We start from the raw sequence: 18728 nt of genomic DNA, 5'->3' as shown, positions 1-18728 counted from the left end.
TTACTGGTACAAAAGTATTTCACTCTCTCTTTTTTTTTGTCTATCAAACCATGTTATGTTTGGTATTTTTCATAGATCCAACCAAAGAAACTGGAACAAGTTATATGTTTTGCACTAGGTTCAACCCTTTGTTATGCTGCTACAACAATGTGAATTTCCCAACTCTGGGATTAATAAGGGGTTAGTAAAGGGTGTTAACATCCATGTCTTACCATCCATAAAGCTTAAATAACTTATAGCCTACTGGGATGACTGTTTCTTTCATTTTCTTTTTCTGAACAGTGCATATAAATAACATGAAGCAAAGGCAAGTATGATTAATATTAGAGATATAATTCTTTATTAGAGATGATTAGAGATTAATATTTTTTATTTTTAATCCGAGTGTGTGTTTTAAATCTTTCTTATATTGCGCTGTTTTAAAATTGGAGTCGCTGTTTCTTTACGGAGAAGATTTACAGTCGTACTCTTCAGCTTCCTGTTTTGTTTTTCTGTCGCTCGGCTTCGGGTAGACATGGAAGAATTTGCGAGGCGCGGAGACAGCCAGAGCCTCCCCGTGATAAAACGCGCTCTCTTTAAACACCGGTGGACCTGTTAAACCCCGCAGAAGACACGGGCAGCAGTACCGAGCCTCACCCGTCCGTGGTGTCCGCGACATGGCTCTCAGCTCGGGCGGCTGGGCTCCGCCAGCCCCGATTCCTGCCTCGTCCCCACAGGCTGCATGCGGCGGCCCTGCACCTACCGCCTGCTGCAGTACAGTCTTAATGTCCGTCCGTGTTTCGGTGTGCCATTCCGGGATCCGACCGCTGTACCTCCCCGGAGCGGGCAGCGAGGCTCTGCGCCTGCAGCTCAGCATGGACCCGAGCCGGGCCGGAGAGTTCCGACTGGCTTTACGCGATACGAGCGGAAACCGCAGTGTGGTAAGCGTAGACACACACACACACACATCTGTATGTTTAGAACAAATGCTTTTGTTATCAACCTAAACGTGTGTGTGTGTGTGTGTGCGTGCACAAACGCCTTTTTTAAGTGACATTTATATTCTTAACTAACAAAAGGCCTTTACGCGCAGTTTTACGGATCTCATAGCACGACATGTGCACCTTGGTGGATTCAATTTGAGGCACGACAAATCTCAGAACAACAGAAACTCTTTCCTCCAGTTTACACCAGGATCCACTGTGACAATCAAGCGCCTGATAGCAGAGCCTTCAGACTCCCTCCCCGGTGTCGTGCTTATTACCAAACAGTATGTTTTTAAAAGGGGGGTCTTAAAAAGCCTCACATTGTTGTTTTAACGGAGAAGTAGTGTAGTTACTAAAACTTTTAGTTTCGTTTTCATTTTCGGCCCTTCCACGACATAACAGCATCACGGGGGAAGTCCTTTATAGTGGTAAACTCTCCAAATCTTAATGGCAAAATGGCAGGTGGGAATTTCCACGATCCTCTTGTCATCTGAACAAACATGCAGATTTCAGCCTTGTACTGGCAAGTCATTTCTCATTATGTGTGTTGTAGGAAGTCTGTATTTATTCACTGGTATTCTACACCAAATGATTCAAACAGTGGCTTAAGCAGAAGAAGAAGCTTTAGTCATTCTGTTAGCCAGTTAATGGCGTGACTAACCTTAGTGCTCAAGCCCTCCTGTGATTGGAGAGTTGGTAATGACAGATAAAAATAACAGCATGGCTTATCAGGAAAACCACACTGAGCACAGAGGTTCATTTACCTTAGCGCTTTACCACTGTTTCCATTTAGATTGTTGACTGTGGCTCTAACAAAAAGACAGCAGGCAGAGTTGAAGATATATTTGATTTTCATTGGAAGTGACCAGGAAAGTGTTTGAGTTTGGCTAAAATGATGAATAAGAATAAAGGTAAGAAAAGAAAATAATCATTTTAGAGACAGGCGTAAGTCAGGCCTGGATCGCAGTCGGTCCAAGTCAGACTGCGACTGTTTGCACAAAATTTGTATCCTATCAGGTGAACTCTGGGCAACCATTTAATCACAACAAGTTACCATCCGTCACAAAATGTGAAAAACAAAAAACAGTACAGTCTCCAGGCAACCACCAGTTTTTTGAAATACATGGAAGGATGTTGCTATCCTGTTTTCACTGAGCTTTTAGCTTTGTCGAGCTAAGAGTGTCCACTGTTGGATGGTTCTTTGGTTGACCCGATTAAAAAGTAAGAGCCAGGAGGATTGCTGTGGTTTATACAATCGAACAACCTCTGGCTAAGAGGATGGCACAATGCAGAGCCCACAACTACCTCTTCAGGCCAGGACTCTGCAGTCTATTTACTCCTGTAGGCCAGTGGACACTTTCAGTGATGTGGATGTACACATATTGGACAGGGATGAGCATTGGGGAGTCTAGGAGGCCACGCTCAAGAAGAACATAGAGGAGATTGATGGATGTATGGTGGATGACGGATGTGACAGAAGAAGATGGTAGGGATAGGGTGAGATAGAGGCGGGTGATGCGCTGTGGTGGCCCTTAAATGGAGCAGCAGAAAGAAGAAATGAATGTTTACAGGCTGTATAAAACACCAAATGTAAGCGTAGTACTTTCAACTTCTAATGTCGGATTAGTTCTCGCATCTTTAGTGCTTCTCATTCGTGAAGTGTCTCCATACTCTTTCCCATGGTTCTTGTGTGGTTTGTGGCGTTTGAACCTGTTGTGTTTGGCATAATTTGCTGTGTTTGTGTGTGTGTGTGTGTCTATGTGTGTCAGCCCTTCGTTTAGGAGCAAGCTCCTCGATTTGTCTCGGATGGTCCTGCTGCTGTTCAGAGCTACCTATGCAAGCCTGCACACCGTCATCCAAATAATTAAAAAGTATTGCCGCAAAATGTAACGTGTGACACCATGAAATAAATCATGGAGCCTAATATGAAACTGTAGATCTATGATATGATATTTAGACACATTTTTCGGACAGTTTTTGCCCATGCAGCAAAGGGCCACCATTCAGACTCGAGCATGACATACGGTCATTTTTCAAATTTACTGCTTGTTTTTATGTTTTATTGTCTCTCTTTCAGTAACAGCAACTTGTTCAGTTTAAATAAAGCTTTGATCTTAAATACTAAATACTTAAAAACCGACCAATTCTAAGCAGTCTGTGAGACTAAACGTGTATTTTTGCACAATTAATCTGGCAAAGCAAGCCATTTAAAGCTGTTTGGCTTCACATAATTGTGCTTTTTTTTTTACTACTTTTTGACGATCAAAGGATCAATTCGCAGATTGTGGCATGCAAAAGACATTTCAATACAAACACAAGTTTAATCTTCTCAATACTGGCAATAAAATAAACAAAAAAGGCACACATGCTTAAGCTCACCTCACTTTGCACAGTGTCTGACTGGCCAGATCATAACTTAACTCCCAGATCTGCCCTCTGTTTGTCACATTCACTGTGTGTCATCTTCCTGAACTCTGACAGGCTCTGAATTTGCTTTTGCATCTCCACTCTGACAGATTTCCCCCTCGACTACCGAAACACGTCTTGATTCAACTTCTTTTAGCTCGTCTGTCTCAGCTCAAAGACTTGACAGCCACCCCGCGTTATCGTATCAGACAATGTGCATGCATTCCTTCCGGCAGAAGGCAAATCCATCTTCCCGGCTTTTGTCTGTGCCCTGAAGATCCCACTGCCACAGTGAATGTTCCAAGACGGATTGTGTGTAAAAGAAATCTCTGCTGCCAAATTCACTCACTGATGACACGTCTTTCTCTGTCAAAGTGAGGATTTCACATGCTTCATTTTGCCATGTATCAGGGGATTGTTTCCTTTCTATTAAACTGTGATAGTCCTCCAAAGAGAACTGCAGTTTGGATTTGTTGCATCTACTGTTTGTTTTTTTTCCTCCCTCAGCTCTTGTTCAGTGCAAAGGAGGGTCTTCCTTTTTAATATGCTAAACATTCGTTAGCTTTTCAGGTTTGAGGTGTTTTTTGACATATTAAACAATTAGTCATGTGGATGCAAACGAAAGTGATTTGACTTGTTGGTGTTGGAACTGAGTTTTTGGCTCTAGGATTCATTTGTCACACTTCAGCTAACGTATGGGGAAGAAATTTTCTTACATCACTTTGTGTTTTTGCCTGCAGTTTATCGCAGAGTTTGACCTGCGCTCTGTGCAGTATGAGGTCAAGTCCTCTCGCTGCCATGAGATGCGTCTTGTTGCTCCGCCTCACGACTGCATCCGCTTCAACTTCCGCTGCGACCGAGAGGCCGAGGAGTGGGCCACCGTGATGATGTCTTCACTAAGAGAGGCACACAGAGGTCAGTTTGACAATTTTGTTTCTTTATTTCCGATAAAATGAAAAATGGTTTATATCAGTCAAATATAAATGTAACACTCATTAAACAACATTGTACATCCTTTCCAAAAATCCATTTTAGTAAACATTAGGACTAAAGACTCAGTAACTGAAACCAGGCCTTTTGTTGGTTGTTGTTCTGAGATTTTAAGGTCCAGGTCACTAAGATCACCCTTCTCCCCTGTTGTGATACTCTGTTCAGCAGGGCATCTCTACCATGTCTACATACCAAAATGTGCCGAGGTCCTGTCCTGTGATTCGTGTTAACAAGCAGTTGAAAAAGGTGTAGCTAACAAAGCAGCCAGTGAGCATACAGTCACTTGACTCCTTCAACTTCAGCAGGTCGTCTTGACCATGCCTAAAAACATGGAGCTGTGGATTTTAAACCACAGCTGCTGCACAATTCTACTAAAGCAAATCCAGCAAACAGCAACCTATTTTAGTCGATTTTAGTTGCACAGTTTCTGCCATGTTTGCTGTAACTAATTAGATATTTGTTAACGAGTGGTTTGAGAGGACGTAAAGTGTATTTCACAATTCTGTTCCCTGTGACGCATTTTTTTCCGCTGTGTTGCTTCAATTTGAAAACTCAGTTCAACTTTCACCCAAATATCTGCTGAGTAAAGGATCCTCTTCTGCGTTTTGACTGGCAACGGTCCATTTTGAATCAGCTTTGATGAACTGCAAATCTCTTGAAAGCACAAAGCATCAGCGTCCTTACTTTGTGCATACACAGCAAAACCGTTTCTTACTGGTTCTTTTTTACAATGACGCAAAACTTTTTGTCTTAATCTGTGTTGCACTCAGTTTTTGCTGTAACAGTTCAACAAACAAAATGCTTTCAAGCCTCCACCCAAAGGGAGAGAGTATGTAATCGGTCTGTTTCCTAACAGTCTAGCATCCTGAGTTTTCAAGATATCGTTTTCAAATTTCCTGTGATGGTAGATGCCAGAATCAGGTCAAGTTAAAGGTCATACCAAATGTGGAAATCAGTACAAACTTTAAATTAACCACAATTTTTCATGGATCATCTTCAAATTTTGCAACAACATAGTAGGCCTTGGGGGACATGAGTACCTAGGTTGGTTAAGCATTTGACCTTGACCTTCAAATGACCGTGAAAATAAATCCAAGAACACATATGGAGTAATATGTCATATGAAAGGGCATGGAGACCCTGCGACGTCACAATGACGCCGTAAAGCTTTGCAAAAGTCACACATAGCATGAATAAATGTTTTTTCAGCTTACAGAAGCCAAAGATTTCAGTCAGTTGGGTTCCAATCATGTGGGTGAAGATGATAAAATACACTATTCGAGTATTTAATGCTTCAAGGTCATAGGTCAAAGGTTAGGGTCACACCAATTAAGAAAAAAACTGTAAAGCAATATATTGGTCATTGGGGGACATAAGCTTTTTTTTTCTTCTTTAAAACATTTTTTCAATATAAGATTATATAACTTCACAATGACTCAAAAAGATTAATAAACTACACTTGCTACCCATATTTACAATGCTGACGTCAGCATGTTGTAATAAAAACATCATAAAACATTAAAGTGTCAGTGTAGCCCGCTGAGAGCTCTTGTTTGTAAAGAATTGATTTAATGTTGATAATCCATCAAAGAAATAAAACCTGAGGCGCCCTCTGGTGGCGGCATGCTGATGAACAATCTATTTTTTTTCTCTACCCGTTTTGCCTGTCTCTCTCTCCCCTCATACTTTTGTTTATTACATTTTTCTTTTCATAAAAACGTGAAAATAGGGTTTACCTCAGGTTAAAGGGGATGAATAAAACCATTTGTTAAACCGTTAAAAAGACTCTTTATAAACAAACTGAGTAAATAAGGGCAAATTACTGACCCTTGTTATACTGTAAACGTATTGCACCTAAAAAAAATTTGTGTCTGCGAAACGTAACTCACGCTGTGAGAAGTCAAAGAAAAAGCACTTTAGATGTTTTCTATCTGAGGTTAATGGTAAAAGCTGGAATCAAATCAAAGCAGCGTTACACATGTTAGTTGGAGGAGATAAAGTATCGTTTGGTTTGGGTCAACTGTTATAGGGCGTTAGTCTTTGTATGCTTTTGCTTTGTTGCTTAGTGATAAACGTGCGCAGACGTAGGACCTTTATCAACCCGGTGCAGCAAGTGTAAACACTGATATCGGCTGAACTTGGTATGTGTTGACTTCAAGGCGTTGTAAAGCACTTCAGTGACAAACTTCTCCATCTCTCCTCTGACAGTTGCAAATGTGGATACATACGAATCAGACAGCAAACAGAACAACACGGCAGTGGCGAAGGAGCAGTGGAGCTCAGCCTCGCTCCCGCTGAGCGGTGAGCATCCATGTTTGTCGCCATGGTTTTTTTTTTCTCTCTCTCTCTCTCTTTACTCACAGTGTAGTTTAATAATGTCACGTTTAATTGCTGTGCTGTGCTTTTCAGAGGAGCTGTGTTTGGAGCTCACCAGGGCAATCGAAGCCGGCGACACGCAAGCTGCTTCACAGCACGCGTCCGCGCTGGCTCGACAGAAAGCGGCGCTGACGATACAGCTGTCGGAAAAAAACTACGCAGATGGGGAAATCAGGTGAGGAGGTGGAGAAACGTTTGGCTGCGCAGGGCTATTCAAGGTCATTATTATGACCGCTGTGTCTTCCAGGGTTTACCCGTGTGCCATGTCTGTGTTGCAGTTTATCTGTGGTGGTGGAGGATGTCTCCTCGTCCTGTTGCGTCACAGTGAAAGTGTTTCCCTACATGACTGTGGCTGCACTCAAGCAACAGGTCAGAAACCTGCTGGTTACAACAGCTGGAAATGTAGCTGATCTTAAATTTGCACTCACTGACTTCCTCCTCCTTTCTTCTTCTTCTTCTTCTTCAGGTATTTCTCGAGTACGGTTTCCATCCTCGCGTCCAGCGCTGGGTGATCGGTCAGTGTTTGTGCACCGAGCCGAGGTCATTAGCTTCCTACGGGGTGCAGAAGGATGGCGATACAGCGTACCTATACTTGATCTCTGCCCGGCAAGCCCGGATTACCCGCCAGCTGTTCCAGCAGGACCTGGAGAGTGCCCTACTCACCACACCTCTCCCCCCAGGCAACGGGCCCACCTCCCAGGACTGGAGGGGTTACAACACCCTCCCTTCAAGGCTTCCCCACAACAACCAGGGTGAGTTCAAGGTACATTGCGATGATGATGTTTCGGTTGCATCTGCAGTGCACTGCTGCGGTCCTGCTAATTAACAACAACACTTGTTAGCAGAGTCAGTCGCAGCCACCTTAACCATCCTCAGTACTTTAGAGCTTTTTGTCACTGATGTGCTGAGATAATACTGATATAAACTGAACCTTTCCTGCTGCTGAATCAGGGGATGTTGGAAGTTATTGCATAATTAGTTTCATTTCATTAGGTAAAGAAACCCTTCATGGAGGAAGCGTTGCCGCCGAGCAGCCAGCACTCTGTGACCGAACACCGGAGCAATGTTTGCTGACTCGATCATCTTTTAGATTTACTGCGTCTCAAACTCGTGGTCAACGAAGCATAAAGTCTAGTAGAAAGTCACCTGTGTACACATTAAAGTCTCGTGATTTCCAGATTAGTTCCTGACTGCAGAAGATTTGCACCCAGTCTTTAACTGTCCACGTTTTTAACTGCCAGCCTGTCTTATCGTCTTTCGTTGGTGTCCGAAACACCAACATAGACCTTCGTTTCAAGAAGGATGAACACCTGTCCACACACATGGCATCGACCAAATCGAGTGCTTCCGAGCACCAAGATACAGAGTCCCATTTGTAAAACCGATGGTGCCCTGGGAGGAGCAGATAGAGGAGCATGACAGGAGGAAAGGGGAAATAGATATGATGGTACTACGCTGAAATCCAAGCCAGACTGCGTAACGGCTAAATTCCTGAAAAGCATGATGACCGCTGATACTGATGAGCATAAAGTGCTATTAGATTAATTATTCTAATTACTCGCTGTCTTTTGGGGGAAGCTATGTGGAGAAAATACAAGAATCCGGACAATCCCTACGGTTTGAGAGTCATCAAACCTGAATTAACACTGCAGGAAAACAATTCCTAATGTAGGAATTATACATGTTCTGTCAGGAATTTGTGAGTGGGGCTGCTAAATAACCTTAAGATATTATTCAAAAATTACAATTCTTTATTTTGGGATTTTTGTAGGCGTGTGAAAGTCTTTCAAGCTGGATGTAGATGCAGCCAGTTTAACATTGTGTTGTCCGCAGGTACAGGTGGAGGGAGCGACAGACCAGGTGACATCAAAGATGTTCTCGACATTGAGAAGCTGCAGCTGAATGATCATACCAGCAAAGCGAGTAAAACACAGGTATGTGTTTAGTATATGATGCTTCTAACATTGCAGGGACACAGGAATGCCAAACTTGATTAACTCCCCTGCACCCTAATAACAAGGACATGTTTTGGCTCTAGTACGCTGTATAAACTGACCCAGTCATTTTGTCCTGGAAGCCAGCCTACAATATGAAAGAAACTGCTCTGTTCAGAAAAGAGAAACAAGGGTTACCCCTAGTAGGCATCCCAGGAGGGAAGAGTTAAAGGATAGATTATGCTTGGAGTGAATTAAACCTTAAAGTAAACCTGTTTGTAATGCAGTCATAGGTCAGTGTTGGTGGGCTCTGGGCTCTTAATCCCCACAGACAAGAGTTAATGCAAAATCTACCTAATTTTTCAAACCATAGTTCCCAGCAAGAAAAGTAATGGTGTATTTGTTAATTACGAATAATGAACACCTTGACAGCACAGACATTATAGATAAGCAGTATTATTACTTTTGATAGAGCTCTAAATGAACTCCACATGTTTGTGAACTCAGCAGACAGAGTGGGCGTGTCCCTCGTGCACTTTCATCAACAAGCCATCTCGTCCCGGCTGCGAGATCTGCGCTACAGCCAGACCTGACACACAGAGCTTTATCCAGCAGGTACTATAACAGATACCTGGGAATCAATATTTGTTTTACTCTCCTGGACCTTCTCCCCCTGCTGACAGTGATCTTTTTTTCATCTCACACAAAGGAGAAAGGAAGGCGAGAGGATCGGGGAGAGTCTGGTTTAAGCAGCAGCTGACTGCCCTTCATCACTGTCCTGTTTTCACTTCTCACTCACTCGCACGCACACATACATACACACAGAGTGAGAAGACTAATTCTGCCACTTACATGTTGACAAAATACTTACACGAAGCCTGTCAAGTGCACTGAGAGTCCTCTGACAGCTGGCTGGCTGCTGAAGACGGGGCCGTTTGAAGCGCTGTAGCATGACGCAGAGCTGCACCCTTCGCTGCTCAGACGATGAACTGCTGACGCGAAGCTTTGACAGTTTATATGGACATGACCTGACCATGACATACATCTGCATCGAGCCAGATCTCCTTGCTATTTATTTTCCTGTGTGCGTGCGTGGGTGTTAGTGAGTGTGTGTGTGTGCGTGCGTGTGTGTGTGGAGCAAGCAACACAGACAGCCTAATATTTATTTTAGGTGGGAAGAGAAGGGAGGTAAATTTGATTGGAGCTGAATTTGTGGAAATGTCAAACTCCGGTGTCTGCCAACTGTGAAGTGATAAGAAAGGTTGAAGCCTTGTGCAATACCCTATTCTGTCTGTTAATATGACATCTGTTGGTGCCAAAAGAATATTAAAAGTGTTTTTAAAATAAAAAAAGAAGCAGCAGTGGCTGTAAAGAGAAGGATTTGTGATGCATTTACAGGGTTGTTGAGTGCTTTTATTTTTGTATAACATTGTATTACTTGTATTATTTTTACCAGAGGAGCATTGAGTAATTGTACATTTAGCAGCTGATCTAATTTGTTTCTTTGAGATGTGACAGCAAAAGAATGATCTGTTTTCAGTACATTATACTGTAAAAGCTCACATTATCTGAATAAACAAAATGGAATTAAAATAAATGCTGTTTCTTCTGTTCTTGTGAGATCTACAAATGTCACGTTATTAGGCACAGCCTGCTAGTAAGAGGTTGGACCTCTGTTTGCCTTCAGAATTAACTTAATTCTTCATGGCGCAGATTCGACAAGGTGCTGGAAACATCCATCAGAATGGCATGACGGCATCGTACAGATGCTGCACATCTGTCAGCTGCACATACACATACATGATGTTAATCTCCTGTTCCACATCATCCCAAAGGTGCTTTGTTGCCTTGAGATCTGTGATTGTGGAGGCCATGCGAGTAGAGTGAACTCATTGTCATATCAAGAAACCAGTTTGAGATGATTTGAGTTTTCTGACATGGTACGTTATCCTGCAGCCATCAGACGATGGGTCCACTGTGGTCATAAAGGCATGAACACGGTCAGCATCAATACTCAAGAAGGCTGCAGTGTGAATCATAGCCTCAGCTTCCTGCTCCTAGGTGAACAGAATCTGGTGCGATCTTCTGCTGCTGTAGCCCATCGGCTTTAAGGCTCAAGATGCTCTTCAGCATACTTTGCTGTAATGTGGTTATTTCTGGGTCTTATCTTGAAGCAGTGTGGTCTTCTTCTCCAACCTCTAGCATCAAACAGGCATGTTTAACCAGAGAACTGCAGCTCACTGGGTATTTTGTCTTTGACCGTTCTCTGTAAACCCTCCAGATGTTTGTACAGGGCCTTTGTGGAAGTCCTTTTAATCTGTGGCAACAGGTCTGAAATCTTTCTGTAGGAAAAGTGTCATTTCACTCTTTTTTTGTGTTTTTCTACACTAAAAAAACTATTTTTCATCCATGTTTATTATATTACAGATTAATGTTAAATAATTCTGTGACACGGTAAATGATATCAAATTCGTGAACACCCCTGTCCTAATGGAACGTTTTTATGTATTTGCCGCAGTAAATAAGATGTACGTATGTGCAGTGATAATACAGGAAGGTGTCAAAATGTATTTTATTTTTGGCAGCCATAAATATGAAATAAACACAAACCAAAATTTCAACAAGTATAAAAATATTAGATGTAGTGATGGCTTGTTCCAATGCAGACAAACATTTTAAAAAGAGGCAGACGGCCAAAATGGTTTCTACCATTATATCACTGTTTTATATGTTGGTACCGAGTCAATGTTTAGCATCCTGTATGATTAATAAAAAAAACTGTATTGTTCTTTATGTATCCCCCCAAAAAACCTTTAGAAGAAATCCCCAAAAAATTCTTTAATCAAAATCTCCTTTTACACAAATCAACCCAACGGTGACTTTTATAGTTATTGGGAAACTCATCCCCTTCATGCAGCTATACTGTGTAATTCTAAGACTGATGTTAAGTAGAAATCAGTTCATTTTGCTCACTTTCAAATAGTTTTTGGTGACTCAGAAATGCCTCTGATGTTTAAAGTCTGAAATATTTTGAGTAAACGTAATAACCAAATGTCCAAACATGGAGTTGGAGTTGCTGCGTCTTCTCCAAGGCAACTACAGTACATTGTTTTTTCCTCTCCAGTGGATTCAACTGGTAATTCTTCACATTCACCCAGCAATGACAGACCTGAGTACATTTCGGAGGGCGGTCGCACTCACGAGACCCTTCAGTGGACCTGTGGGCTACTTCCAGAAGAGGATGTTCCAGAAAAGCAGCCAGCATGGATAAACCAGCAATGCTATGAGTGGGTAGACTAAAGATCCGTACAGGGAGTGGTCCAGGATCCCCTGTGAAATGACTGATAGATACAGCAACCAGCCATCTTGGAAGCTGACAGGCATGTCTTGCAGCTCTTGAAAGAAAAAGACTGAAAACAGGAGCGTGCAAGCTGGGCTGAGGATGACCAAGATGAACGCTGACAAAACCCTGGAGAGAGAAAAAGAGCAGAACACGGTTTTAGTTCTGTATAGTGATAGAGGGCTATGAAGGCCAAAGTGTCTGTGCAGGTGTTTACTTTGGAACGTGGGGTGTGACAAAGGCAGCTAAGGGCACCAGAGTGAGAGCCAGAATGAAGCCTAAGGAGAAGTTGATGAGGGCAGTGCAGCCCAGCAGCACAGCCAGGTACAGCACCGCGACGAGCTTCAGCACTCTCCAGCCCTGCTCCGTGCCCTCCCCCGACAGCAGTCTGCAACAAACAACACAACAGCTCACTTAATCTCCTGCGTCAAGTTAGCCATTGTCTGATAATCAACTAAAAGTTATGTTTTGACATGTTTACAATTTAACTTTATGTACTGAACTTTGAGGGGTAATCCACACAGGAAGCTCACTTTAGTTGATCGACTCATTCGGGCCCCACAGATTTTACGTCGCCGTCCCCTTTTTAACTTAAAGTTACCAAGTGCTACTGACTTTCTGTGGTTTCTGGTCACTTTGAAATCACTTCCTATGTGGATGTCTCTTAAGTGTGTGCACTGATGCATACATAACTCAGTGTGAGAACCCTGAATGATTTGAATCTGTGCTCATACTGAAAACTCAGTTTCATAGTTTGTACATTAATGTTTTGCCCTCCTCGAGTCACTCTACTCTGACATCAGGAACTGTCGCTCACTGGATATTTTTCTCTCTTTTTCTGATCATTCTCTGTAAACCCTAGAGATTGTTGTGTGGGCAGTTTGTGAAATACTCAGACAAACCACTTCTTACTATCATCTGATTGATTGATTAAATATTTGGGTTAACAAGCAGTAGGACAGGTGTATTTAATAAAATGTACAAGGAAATAAACAAGGAAAATCAATTTACACACACACACACACACACACACACACACACACACACAATGTAGTACCTGTGTGTGTTATGCGGCAACGCCAGGCCTGCTGTGTAAATAGCAATTGCTGTCAGAACCACAGCCTCGGTCTCAGACACAGGGAAATGTTCGACAGCAGTCTCCTGAAAACGGATCGGCAGCGCGTACAGAGCAACTCCTGTCAGGTGGCTGATCACCAGAGGAGTCAACACCGACAGCACTCCTGGACTGGACTGCTGGAAGGAAGCAGATTTTTATTAAAGTGTTGCTTAACCAGCAAAATTCAGGTTCAGTTTTGATGAGTTTGTCTTAGCACGTGTGTCTAACCTGATCAATGTCAGCAACTCCATCCTCTGTTGTCGATGGTGGAGTATTGAGTTGAACCCACAAGTCTAATGCCTGTATTACAGTCAAGGAAAAAAACTGAAGGTTGAATTTGTTCCCACCCTGCTCTCAGCTGTTATTAGGTTTCTTTTATACATTTCATTTCATTTTTATTTCAGGATACACGAAGCAGCAGAATAACGGCGAGCAGGCCGAAGGCTGGCATGTAGTATCCAATAGAGACAAAGTGAGAGAGTGACGGCATGAGGTAGAAGAAGTAGGACTGGTGCAGGCGCTCCAGGAGGTTATTCAGCTTACGATACATTCCTTCCAGCAGCCTGCAGGACATTCATTTAGACAAAAAAAAGATCATAAAAGTGTCAAATTACAAGCAGAACATAAAAGCCTTAAATATAAACAAAATCAGTATACACCATCTCTGACCTGCCGATGGTAGTGGCGTCAGTCTTGTACTGCCGGAAGCTGTTGACACCCTTGATGGTTGCTGCTTCGATGTGGTAGCGCAGAAACAGGCCGTGGTCTCCCCAGGGCCGCCCACTGGCCTGCTTCATCACCATCAGCATCATAGTCTGCACAGCGTGGTTGTACCCTGACACGCTATCCCAATCGTTCCTTTGCAGCTGTAAACACATCCACAAAGAAAAGCTACATAACGACTCTCCAACACATAATCTTAGCACTCTGCTAACCATGCACAGAGCAGAGTGCGTCTGTTTATAAGCATTTACCTTGCCCTGGATGGTGCAAAGAACTCCTATCTTCTGACAAAAGGCATAGAAGAGGTTTGCTAAGTCCAGGTTGGGTAACTGGCCATTGAGGCCTTCCAGTACCAGGTCCAAACTGGTGATGACATCACTGCTAAGCTCCAGGGACAGTGCTGCCTGAATTGATCCGCCACGGCCTTGTAATGGAGACCACGACATACCTGGATGAACCATTTCAGCAGTAAAGTTAACTTAGTTGTACATCTCTTTCCTTTATTTTACTGTACTGTAACTAGATACACGTGTTTGATCACCTGTAGTGTTGGTGTGATGGTAGCCCTCCAACCAGGCCTGCATACCAATCAAATCATGCTCATTGACAAGGAAGATGATGTCCTTTGCCCAGTAAATCTGATCTATTAAAAAAACAACATTCATTAAACCAAGAAAAGCAACTGCAGCATCATTCAAATTGTGGAGGAGGAGAGGGGAATGAGTGTTGTACTCACTTCTGAAGTACTGAGCCAAGCCGAGAAGCAGTCCCACAGCCTGGTTGTTGTTATCACCTGGGCTGCAGGGAGCACTCAGCACCAAGGCTTCAGTTCGTGGAGCTCTAGGAGCTCGAAGGATACCATATACATTTGTGCCTTTTACAATCTGCCAAGAAGAGGAGACAGCACCAAAAACAAAGTCATGAAATATTCATAAAGATTATGCAAACACCAGTCTGTCTCTTGCTGAGAACAAAATCAGTTTTCCACGATAAACGTACATATCGCTCTTTGTTTTCATCAGGGAAGGGTAGTGTGCGAGAGAAGCTCTGAGTAAACACTTCCAGTCCTCGATCCTGCATATTCTTCACAAGCCAGTCCACTGGCATCCCACTGCAGAGAAGCAAATAGTCAAACAAGATTACACTAAAAACGATCAGACTTCTACCTAGACTTGAGTTTGAAAAAACAACAAAAAACTAGGAACAAACTGCATAAAGACCCACAAGCTTATAGTAAACCTTACCCAACTTTCTTCTTATGGGCTGCAAACTCCCTCCCTGTGGCCAGCGCTCTCTCCCCAGCTGGAAAGCGCTCCTCCACCATGGTAGAGCCCATGGCATTCTCTGACATGTATGTCCGCAGAGTGAACGGCTCAAAGGCCAAACCCATGAACCAAGCCACACCGGCAAAGTAGCAGACCACACTAAAACAAGACAGAAGTAATATTAATAGAGAGAGAGAGAGAGCTAAACGAAAGTAGGCAGACGGTTCGCACTGACTAAAGCTCACCAGATTGGGGCATTGAGGCGAGTCAGCATGCTGATCAAAGCCCGTCTTCTGTTTGGGTCAGATAGCAGCCCCATATTATCAGCTGTAACGTTACTCCAAAGCCTGGGTTTACTGGCGGATCCTGAAGGAAACACACTAACAATCCGTCAGGATAGCTGCCGCTGAGGAATAAACATCGATATGAAGACATTTATGACCATTCGACGCTGCGGTAATCACGCCTTTATATCGAGCTAAGAAATTGCTTCCAGGGATCCATTGTCAGAGCATCTACTGACAGCTGAGGTTAGCCAGGACGATTTCGCTAAATGGTAAATGTTTAAACCCGCTATACCCTGTAAACGCGTTTTTAAGATGTTTAACAATAACTTTGTATTATTTTGCAGAATGTATATGAAAAACCCACCTGTGTCCACTGGTCACATCCACCTTCAGAGGTGGGGCTTTATCGCAGAAGCCGCTGCTGGACGTTTTCGATTTCCTTGTTCCTGCGGGAACATTACTGCGGCGCACCGACTTCCGCTCAACCAAGTTAAAAATAAAAGAAAGTAAAACAAAATAAAACGACACAAAGAAATATTGAAAATACTCGATGAATAACCTGTTCCATCGTTATTTTAAGGTACATGTTTAAAACTTCCCATAAAATTTTTCTTAAATGCCTAAAGCTCGTAGTTTTCATTTAGCGTGTGAGTTTACGCGTTTATTTAGTTTTAAACATCTAAACTTAGTTTTTTTTAAATTATTATTTATTGCTATAAAATGTAGAACATCAATGTGGTAGCTTGTGGTAGCTTGCCAGTGGAAATATATATATATATATATATATATATATATATAGAGCATCTCAAAATGTGTGAGCTCAGAAGTAAGACAAAATTTCAAGAACTTAGTAACTTAAACTTTTGAGAAAAGGTTAAAATCGCAAAAAAAAAAAAAAAATGGAGTTGGACAAACAAGCTTCCATCGTAGACAGTAGGGAGCAGGTGGGGAAGATAACCGGGAGTGATGGAGGTGTGTCCTGGAGAGAAGGTCAGTAGAAACAAGAGAGGATACGTGTTTTAATGGCAGGTGGAGAGGTGAAGCTGCAGGAGCAGATGTCATATAAGTAGACAAGTTTGAATACCTCCCTCATAAATAAACAACCAATAAGGAAACGATGCATGACTAACATATTTATTATTACATTTATCACATTCATACAAAAGTATTCAGTGACTGATATAAATGAATTAAAGGTTAATATCATTTGTAAATATTTAAAGTCCAATAACACTTTCAAGCTGCACTTGGAATCCACATGTTCCCGCTGCCGTCCCACGTCACTCTCCGGTGAGCACCGAGGCTTCTTGAAGATGCTGCCTCACCACCTCATCCAGCACTTTGCTCACACCTTTACAAGCAGTCATTGCAGCCTCAATCAGAGTCTCGAGGTGATCCTGATGCAGTCTGGCATCCATCTGCAGCAGAGCGATCTGTCCACCTCGGGGCAGAAGCGCTAAAGCCAATGAGCTCACGCCTCCATTTTCCTCCGCGTAGCACAGGTCAGCAAGGGGGGTCTCATCCACAAACCCCACAGTGCAGGCACACACATAGTCCCGCATGGGGATGCCAGCGTCAATCACTGCCAATGTGGCAGCATTCACGCACACGCTGTAATTCCCTCCGTCTGACTGCAGAATCTGTTGAAAGACGATGGAAACGTGCTTGTGAACAATTACAAAAAAATCTATTTCTGCAATAATACCTCTCACCAGATGAAGCGTCAGTCCAACACGAACCTTGACATAGATATCAATTTGAGATCGAGGGTACAGCTGGGTCATCACAGCAGCCTCAAACGTCTGCTTCAGGTGGAGGCTCATCTCAGTGGATTTGCGGTCTCCGTGTGGTCGTCTCTTCCTCTCCGCTGTGCTGAACGTGGCCATGCTATACTGGCAGTTGATAACTGCTCGATCATGAAGAGTCCGACTTCGAGAACCTCGCATCTGGAGGAAAACGACAGGTAAGAACTGATGTACAGCTTGGACTGGACGTTACTGTGCTTACACACTGGAACAATGTTAACTGCACCCAACATAAATAAATGCTGCAATATACACCAACTGGACACATTTTTTGGTGCACTTGTTCGACGGCTTGTTAACACAAATGGAATATAAACGTATCATTTGCACAGAGTCAACCTGATTATTGTTGCTGACTGTGTTCATCCCTTTATGATCACATCTTGGGATGTTTGCTTCCAGCAGGATAGCACCCCACGTCACACACCTCAAACAGGTTTCTTTAATATTCTCAAATGACCTCTACAATTACCATGTCTCATTCCAAAGGAGCACCTTTAGGATGTGGCGTAACAGGAGATTAATATTATGGATGTGCAACCAACAAATCAACAGCCACTGTGTGATGCTATTATCTCAATATGGACTAAAAAACTCAAGTGGAAAAGTGTTGTTGAATTCATACCATTAAACAAGGTATGAATTCAACAACAAGTGTAGAGAATGTATATGCTATCATAACTTTGATTTCAATTCATACTTCATGCTGTTGAGCCTTATATAAAACTTACTACACATCCCGTCTGCTTTGAGCAATAATTTAATAATGATACCACACTGTGCAAGTACTGCTACAAGCAAAGGGTCTCGCTGAAAATGCCCCTTTCTCAGGTATTTACACTATATTATATCAAAATGTGGCGACTTTATGTTACTGGTGTGATGACCATAATCAAATGCATTTTATTGTTTATCCCCACTAACCCTCTCCTCCATCCGCGGCACTTACTTCGTGGGGACCGTACACCACGGCCAGAGCTTTGGTGTTCCCCTGCTCTAAATACGCAGAGCCGTCGGCCTGAGTGAACACACCCATACGGGCCTGAAGCTTCCGCAGCTCGGTGGCTTTCCTTCCATCTAAACGGTATCCTTGATCAGACAGCAGTTCCAGGCCCGCCATGTTTCCGTAAACTTCGAATGAACGGCAACGCAGCGTCCCACGTGTCTCCTGCTACACTACATTACCCATACGCCGAGTACCTAATAGAAATACGGCAACAGCATAGGTCCAAACCGAACGACAACTTCCGGAAAAGAAAACCAGGCAGAACGGAAACCATGAGAAGCACAGTTAGTATCCACAGTAAACCGTTTTCATTGTGTTTAATACTCTGGTTTCACGTCACTGGTGGCTATGGTCATCTTTTATATACACTGCTGTGGTCCAAGTTGTTCATACCAAGATGCCAAATCAGGAATCCGTGCTCATTGTGACGATTGTGATACAAACTTGCTCAAAACGTCTAAAATAAAATATCTTCTCTTGAGGCCTCTGGACTTTTGTTACTACCCAGATCACA

The 18728-nt window shown here is 42.9% G+C and overlaps 3 protein-coding genes and 1 long non-coding RNA gene across 10 annotated transcripts; 2 read left to right on the top strand and 2 right to left on the bottom strand.

Annotated features, from left to right (window-relative positions):
• The first annotated feature begins 323 nt into the window (after window positions 1-323).
• sharpin (SHANK-associated RH domain interacting protein) lies at window positions 324-10268 on the top strand. 4 transcript variants are annotated; one of them, XM_080293076.1, is made up of 9 exons: window positions 324-920; window positions 4112-4286; window positions 6570-6662; window positions 6771-6912; window positions 7016-7106; window positions 7204-7489; window positions 8577-8671; window positions 9182-9286; window positions 9381-10268. In XM_080293076.1, exons 1-9 carry the CDS (start codon window positions 657-659, stop codon window positions 9429-9431), a joined length of 1302 nt encoding a protein of 433 aa, XP_080149202.1. In that variant the 5' UTR covers window positions 324-656; the 3' UTR covers window positions 9432-10268. The 4 variants fall into 4 exon arrangements, with proteins under 4 accessions (XP_080149202.1, XP_026006602.1, XP_026006601.1 ...); XM_026150817.2 differs by having other exon boundaries at window positions 9179-9286; XM_026150816.2 differs by having other exon boundaries at window positions 8571-8671.
• A 958-nt stretch (window positions 10269-11226) lies between these two features.
• On the bottom strand, window positions 11227-15883 carry gpaa1 (glycosylphosphatidylinositol anchor attachment 1). 3 transcript variants are annotated; one of them, XM_026150811.2, is made up of 13 exons: window positions 15768-15883; window positions 15362-15482; window positions 15096-15275; window positions 14851-14962; window positions 14588-14735; window positions 14393-14494; window positions 14103-14299; window positions 13798-13994; window positions 13538-13691; window positions 13357-13428; window positions 13069-13265; window positions 12229-12399; window positions 11227-12140 (listed from the first exon to the last, which is right to left on the bottom strand). In XM_026150811.2, the coding sequence occupies exons 2-13, from the start codon at window positions 15433-15435 to the stop codon at window positions 11897-11899; spliced, it is 1848 nt and encodes a 615-aa protein (XP_026006596.1). In that variant the 5' UTR covers window positions 15436-15482; window positions 15768-15883; the 3' UTR covers window positions 11227-11896. The 3 variants fall into 3 exon arrangements, with proteins under 3 accessions (XP_026006596.1, XP_026006598.1, XP_026006597.1); XM_026150813.2 differs by having other exon boundaries at window positions 13069-13262; XM_026150812.2 differs by having other exon boundaries at window positions 15362-15522; window positions 15768-15815.
• On the top strand, window positions 15400-15949 carry LOC145421993 (uncharacterized). Of its 2 annotated transcripts, none has more exons than XR_013903358.1 (2): window positions 15400-15672; window positions 15748-15949. It is a non-coding gene; the product is annotated as an uncharacterized LOC145421993 (long non-coding RNA). The 2 variants fall into 2 exon arrangements; XR_013903357.1 differs by having other exon boundaries at window positions 15412-15646.
• Window positions 15950-16523: 574 nt separating this feature from the next.
• exosc4 (exosome component 4) lies at window positions 16524-18460 on the bottom strand. The gene is made up of 3 exons (XM_026150820.2): window positions 18158-18460; window positions 17143-17349; window positions 16524-17043 (listed from the first exon to the last, which is right to left on the bottom strand). The coding sequence occupies exons 1-3, from the start codon at window positions 18326-18328 to the stop codon at window positions 16684-16686; spliced, it is 738 nt and encodes a 245-aa protein (XP_026006605.1). The 5' UTR covers window positions 18329-18460; the 3' UTR covers window positions 16524-16683.
• Between the last annotated feature and the right edge of the window lie 268 nt (window positions 18461-18728).

This window comes from Astatotilapia calliptera, chromosome 18 (assembly GCF_964374335.1).
Source record: "Astatotilapia calliptera chromosome 18, fAstCal68.1, whole genome shotgun sequence".
In the NCBI taxonomy this organism is placed as follows: domain Eukaryota; kingdom Metazoa; phylum Chordata; class Actinopteri; order Cichliformes; family Cichlidae; genus Astatotilapia; species Astatotilapia calliptera.
This window is presented reverse-complemented; position numbering and strand designations above follow the sequence as displayed.

Coding starts and splice junctions, on each gene's coding strand:
- gpaa1 (XM_026150811.2), bottom strand. CDS start 15,435: ATGGGGCTGCTATCTGACCCAAACAGAAGACGGGCTTTGATCAGCATG. Junction 14,736..14,850: donor ATGAAAACAAAGAGCGATAT/GTACGTTTATCG, acceptor TCTTCTTGGCAG/ATTGTAAAAGGCACAAATGT. Junction 13,692..13,797: donor GACGCCACTACCATCGGCAG/GTCAGAGATGGT, acceptor AATGTCCTGCAG/GCTGCTGGAAGGAATGTATC.
- sharpin (XM_026150815.2), top strand. CDS start 657: ATGGCTCTCAGCTCGGGCGGCTGGGCTCCGCCAGCCCCGATTCCTGCC. Junction 6,663..6,770: donor AGCCTCGCTCCCGCTGAGCG/GTGAGCATCCAT, acceptor TGTGCTTTTCAG/AGGAGCTGTGTTTGGAGCTC. Junction 7,107..7,203: donor TGGCTGCACTCAAGCAACAG/GTCAGAAACCTG, acceptor CTTCTTCTTCAG/GTATTTCTCGAGTACGGTTT.
- exosc4 (XM_026150820.2), bottom strand. CDS start 18,328: ATGGCGGGCCTGGAACTGCTGTCTGATCAAGGATACCGTTTAGATGGA. Junction 17,350..18,157: donor TGGTGTACGGTCCCCACGAA/GTAAGTGCCGCG, acceptor GTTTTCCTCCAG/ATGCGAGGTTCTCGAAGTCG. Junction 17,044..17,142: donor AAATTGATATCTATGTCAAG/GTTCGTGTTGGA, acceptor GTCTTTCAACAG/ATTCTGCAGTCAGACGGAGG.